Below are 4,331 nucleotides of genomic sequence, written 5' to 3'. Positions count from 1 at the left end.
AGAGCTGAGTCACTGTGTAAATCACTGTTTCCGAGTTCACTGGTGGTGGGGGTGGAGGTGAGAGGATGCTCAGTGGCTTTGTTTACAAATGTTCATTTTTTAAAATCTGAAACCCTGTTTTGTTAAAGCCCTTGGCTTGTGCCCTTTCTTCGATCTTCTGGAATGACCTAGCAGCTCACTCATTCATCTCCAGGGAGAAGCTCACAGAAAACGCTCAAGACCCAGAGGTGATCCACCTCACACCAGGTGGCGTTGCTTCATGCTGGATCAGTTGTCACAATTGGGCCGGGACACTGAAGCTGCCTCCCCTCCAACCACCATGCCTGGTGGGTCACTCTTGCTACGCATGAGTCTGATCCCATCAGAGAGTTCCTGCTCCCCTGTGGATGGGGACATATAGCTGGCCTTCTCCTGGTTCTCGGTGTGGAAAAAGGGAAGCCATTTCTCCGGGCTCAGGGACAGGAGCCTGTGGAACAGCTGACGCAGGTACTCGCGGAACCTCTCGCCAACAAAGACGTAGATGATGGGGTTGACACAGCAGTGCATGTAGGAGATCACCTCTGTCACCTGAATGGCCAGGTCCAGCTGTTTGCTCTGCTCACAGTTATTGTCCATAAGGACGTCTTCAAAAGCAGAAATAGACATAGTCAGGTTGAAGGGCGTCCAAAAGAGAAAGAACATGATTATGATGACAAAAATCAGACGGACGACTTTGGACTTCTTCTCATTGGGCCGTCTGAGCAGAATCTTTATGATCCCCGTGTAGCAGACGATCATGATCACCAGAGGCAAGACCAGCCCCAGGATGTTCTGTTTCAGAGCCAGGAACCGTTTCCAGTGTTTGTGGTATTCAAGACGGAAATAAATGGTGCAGGAGTAAGGACTGAACTCATCCTGGGACTCAGAAAAGTAAAAGCCCGGGATGGCAGCCAAGATGGCCAGGAACCAGGTGATGATGCTGGTGATGATACCAAATGTGAGGACCTGGGCCCGCGGGGGAAACACAGCATGAACGATGGCCAGGTATGTGTCGATGGTCAGCAGGATGATGAAGAAGATCTCGCTGTACAGACCTACGTAATAAAGCCCCGACAGCAACTTGCACCTGACATTACCGAACACCCAGTTATCTTTCTGATAGTAGTGAATCCAGAAGGGCAGCATGAAGAGGAAGAGCAGGTCAGAAATGGCCAGGTTGAGGACGTAGATGTTGGTCATGTTCTTGAGCCTCTTGTGTTGCAAGAGGACCAGGACCACCAGAATGTTGCCGACCAGGCCAGTGACAAATACCAGGGAGTACAAAGGGGGCAGCAGCTGAGCTCCAAAAGACCTCAAGTCTTCTTTCTGGCATGGGGTTGTGTCCCCATAGTCAAATTCTGTGGTCCTGTCCCAGTTCACTGTATTGATTGGAATTTCCATCCTGCTTTCTCCCGTGGGTCCAGGAAGGTGGTTTCTGTATTCACTTTGCTGTTACAGGCAGTGGGCCCTGGACAACCGACAAGGCAGAGATTATGTCTCAACTTCTTCACAGCTGTTTACTGAGTGCCCACCGTGTACCATGTCCTGGGACCCAGTGTGGAGCTAGGGGGTTCCAGGGTCTCTTTGCCTTTGTAAAAAAATGCAGCTTATTGGGGACTGTGGGTGGGAAGACAATAAACAATGAGTGCACCTAAGCATGGATTCAAATTCTGTGGCAATGACTGTTGTCAAGGAAACCCATGGTGCTCTGCCCTGTACCCTGTTGCATAAATGTTTCCTGCATAGAAATGTTTATGTCTGCAGTGGCCTTAGAAACTTAAAGCCTATGGGGAAAGTTGTTTGGACACCTCACTATCATTTTCTGCTAAATCCATTTATCTGGGTCACTCCTCCTCCACCTCTGGCCTAGCCCAGTGACTGAGTAATCAGACCGCTTTTTAGAGAAACCCAGGCTGGACATCAGACACAAAGCTGAATTGACAACTTCTGATTCCAGCTCCCACTTCCAGGGCCAGCTAATCAGCTGGCAGTCAGCATCATGGGGACCACAGGGTTTAGAGTGGAAGCTACAGGCAGCTGGAAGCACAGGGGTGGCTCATGCAACACTGACCCCGGGAGCCCAGTCTGTGGGGAAACTTTGGCAAAGGAGAAGGCCCGTTGAGTCAGCATCGTCAGATGCCATTAAACAAAGTAACCTGCATCCCCCATGTCTCTTACTCCATTCACTGTTTTTTCTACAGAAGGGCACCATGTAATAACTGCTCCCAAGGGATTGGGGCTGGGGCGGGGCCTTGAAAGAGAATCCAAGGGCCATGTTGAGCCAACCTGCCGGCCATGCTGTTGTCTGTCTCCACAGTCTGCCCCAAGGACATTGCACAGTGGTCAGCTCTGGCTCTGGAGCCTGGAACCTTCCAGTGCCAACATGCTGCATCCTGGAAGTAGGTGAGTCTCTGAGCAGGGAGGGCAGTCTGTGTGGCAAAGACACCAGGCCTGAGGTGGGGGGCAGCTGGCTTTTCCTGGTTCATAAAACTATTTGTGTACATATGTCCCCAACCCCACAGTCAGCATATTGGTAACTGGAAATCCACCACAGTGGGCATGTTTACATGCAAAATCAGTAACATTGGAAATCAGGGCTCTCTCTTCAGGAAAGGCTGTTATGGAATATTTAGCAGCTCATCAAATCCTTCCCCGCCAGTCTGAATAGCCTAAGAGCTGTCCTGCAGGTCAGACTAGAGACTGAAAAGTCAATGAGTGGCCCAGAGCCTGGTGGCAGGCTCTGCACACTCCTGGGAATTTCTAAATCTGGAAATCTAAGACTCTCACGATTTTGAGGGGGAAACAGTTGAAGTACAGACCTTCGTGTAGCCCCCAAACCACTCTGTACTTAGGAAAATATTCTGCTGCCTCTCTCTTAGTACTCCAGAATGGACGCATCCGAAGAGGTCACCTGACCAGCTCCCTGCGTTCAGAGGGTGAAATACTACCTCCTCCCAGTCAGCTGCAGTCTGAGTATCAGGACCCTCGGTTCTAGTCTCCTTAAGAGGTTGTTCAGTTCCAAACCATTCTGCATCTACAAAGACTTTTCTAATTCATAGCTCCCTCCTGCTACAATGACCTCATACATCATGTATGATTTTCATTCACATGGGGGAAATTTTGCAAGTAATTTCCTCTAGAATAGCCTTCCACAGAAACAGCCTCTTGTCTCTTAATATTGAGCCAACTTTCTTAATCAGTCAATAATGATCTATTATTGAAGACAGCTTTTATTGTTTAATCAGAAATAAGAGCATATTTCACATCTGACTGCCCATCTTATAATACCTGCCAATTCGGCACTGCTACGCAGTTCACTGCCTTGCAGGTGCGTCAAGAGGCCAACGGACGCACTGCGTGCACGGATTCCCCCGGATAGCCCTCCACAGAAGCCGACAGGACAGAAAAGACAAGTGCCACTTACTCTGCTGTCAAGGGATTCTGTCCACGAACTTTTGTTTCTAGAGCTGTTAGCGTCTTTGTTTTCAAGGTTCCAGGTCCTGAAGGAGTAGGAAGTTATTCACTTGATGATGAGGACAGGACTCTGGGGTTCTCCGTCATTCAGGATGACAAGAAAGAGACAAATTCTTCTCTCTATGCAGCTGGGTGTGCACAAATAGCCACAATGTCTACCAATGACCAGTTCCTGGAGGCTGAGTTCACTCTACGGATTTTTGTCTGGTCATTTGACGGCACTTCTGCTGGGGAGCTCTGTTTCAAGGAAATGGGTGCAGGGGGCGGAGTGGGGTGTGGTAGGTGGTCATGAGTTGTTCCCAGAACTTGTGTAGCTGCTGAGCTGGGAATGGGGAGCAGTGACTGCTGCGGGGTGTGGTCAGTGAGCAGCTTTCTTTCTCTCTTTCTTTCTCTCTTTCTTTCTCTTTCTTCCTTTCTTTTTGTGTCTCTTTCTCTCTCTCTCTCCCTCTTTACTTCTGTCTCTTTCTTCCTCACTCCCTCACTCCATCCCTTTCTCCAACCTTCCCACCCTCCTCCATGCTTTTCTTTCTTCCTTTCTTTTTTATTTTGAAGATGGGGAGTGGAGGAATTTATACCAGAACCCTGGATCCTATATTTTCTAAAATGATCAGACTCACAAACCAGGGAGAGGCAGCAGTTTCTCTTTGGCGCCCTTAGTCCTCCACTTCTGATGCTCACTGTCCCCTTCTTCTGCCCTGTCTGTGCCCCATCTTTCCCCAAACCCCACAGCGCTGTTTTCCCTACAGCACCCTCCAGCCCGGAGGCAATACAGGTCTGTCCAATGGACTGTGGCCTGTCCTCTGAGCCCAGGCTCCGGTTTTATGCAATGGTCCCACACA

General features: G+C 49.5%; 1 protein-coding gene across 1 annotated transcript; it reads right to left on the bottom strand.

Annotated features, from left to right (window-relative positions):
• Positions 1-267: 267 nt before the first annotated feature.
• LOC136313968 (C-C chemokine receptor type 1-like) lies at positions 268-1,419 on the bottom strand. The gene has a single exon (XM_066244297.1). It carries the CDS (start codon positions 1,417-1,419, stop codon positions 268-270), a length of 1,152 nt encoding a protein of 383 aa, XP_066100394.1.
• Positions 1,420-4,331: the final 2,912 nt, after the last annotated feature.

The sequence above is a fragment of the Saccopteryx bilineata genome, chromosome 10 (genome assembly GCF_036850765.1).
Source record: "Saccopteryx bilineata isolate mSacBil1 chromosome 10, mSacBil1_pri_phased_curated, whole genome shotgun sequence".
NCBI lineage: Eukaryota > Metazoa > Chordata > Mammalia > Chiroptera > Emballonuridae > Saccopteryx > Saccopteryx bilineata.
This window is presented reverse-complemented; position numbering and strand designations above follow the sequence as displayed.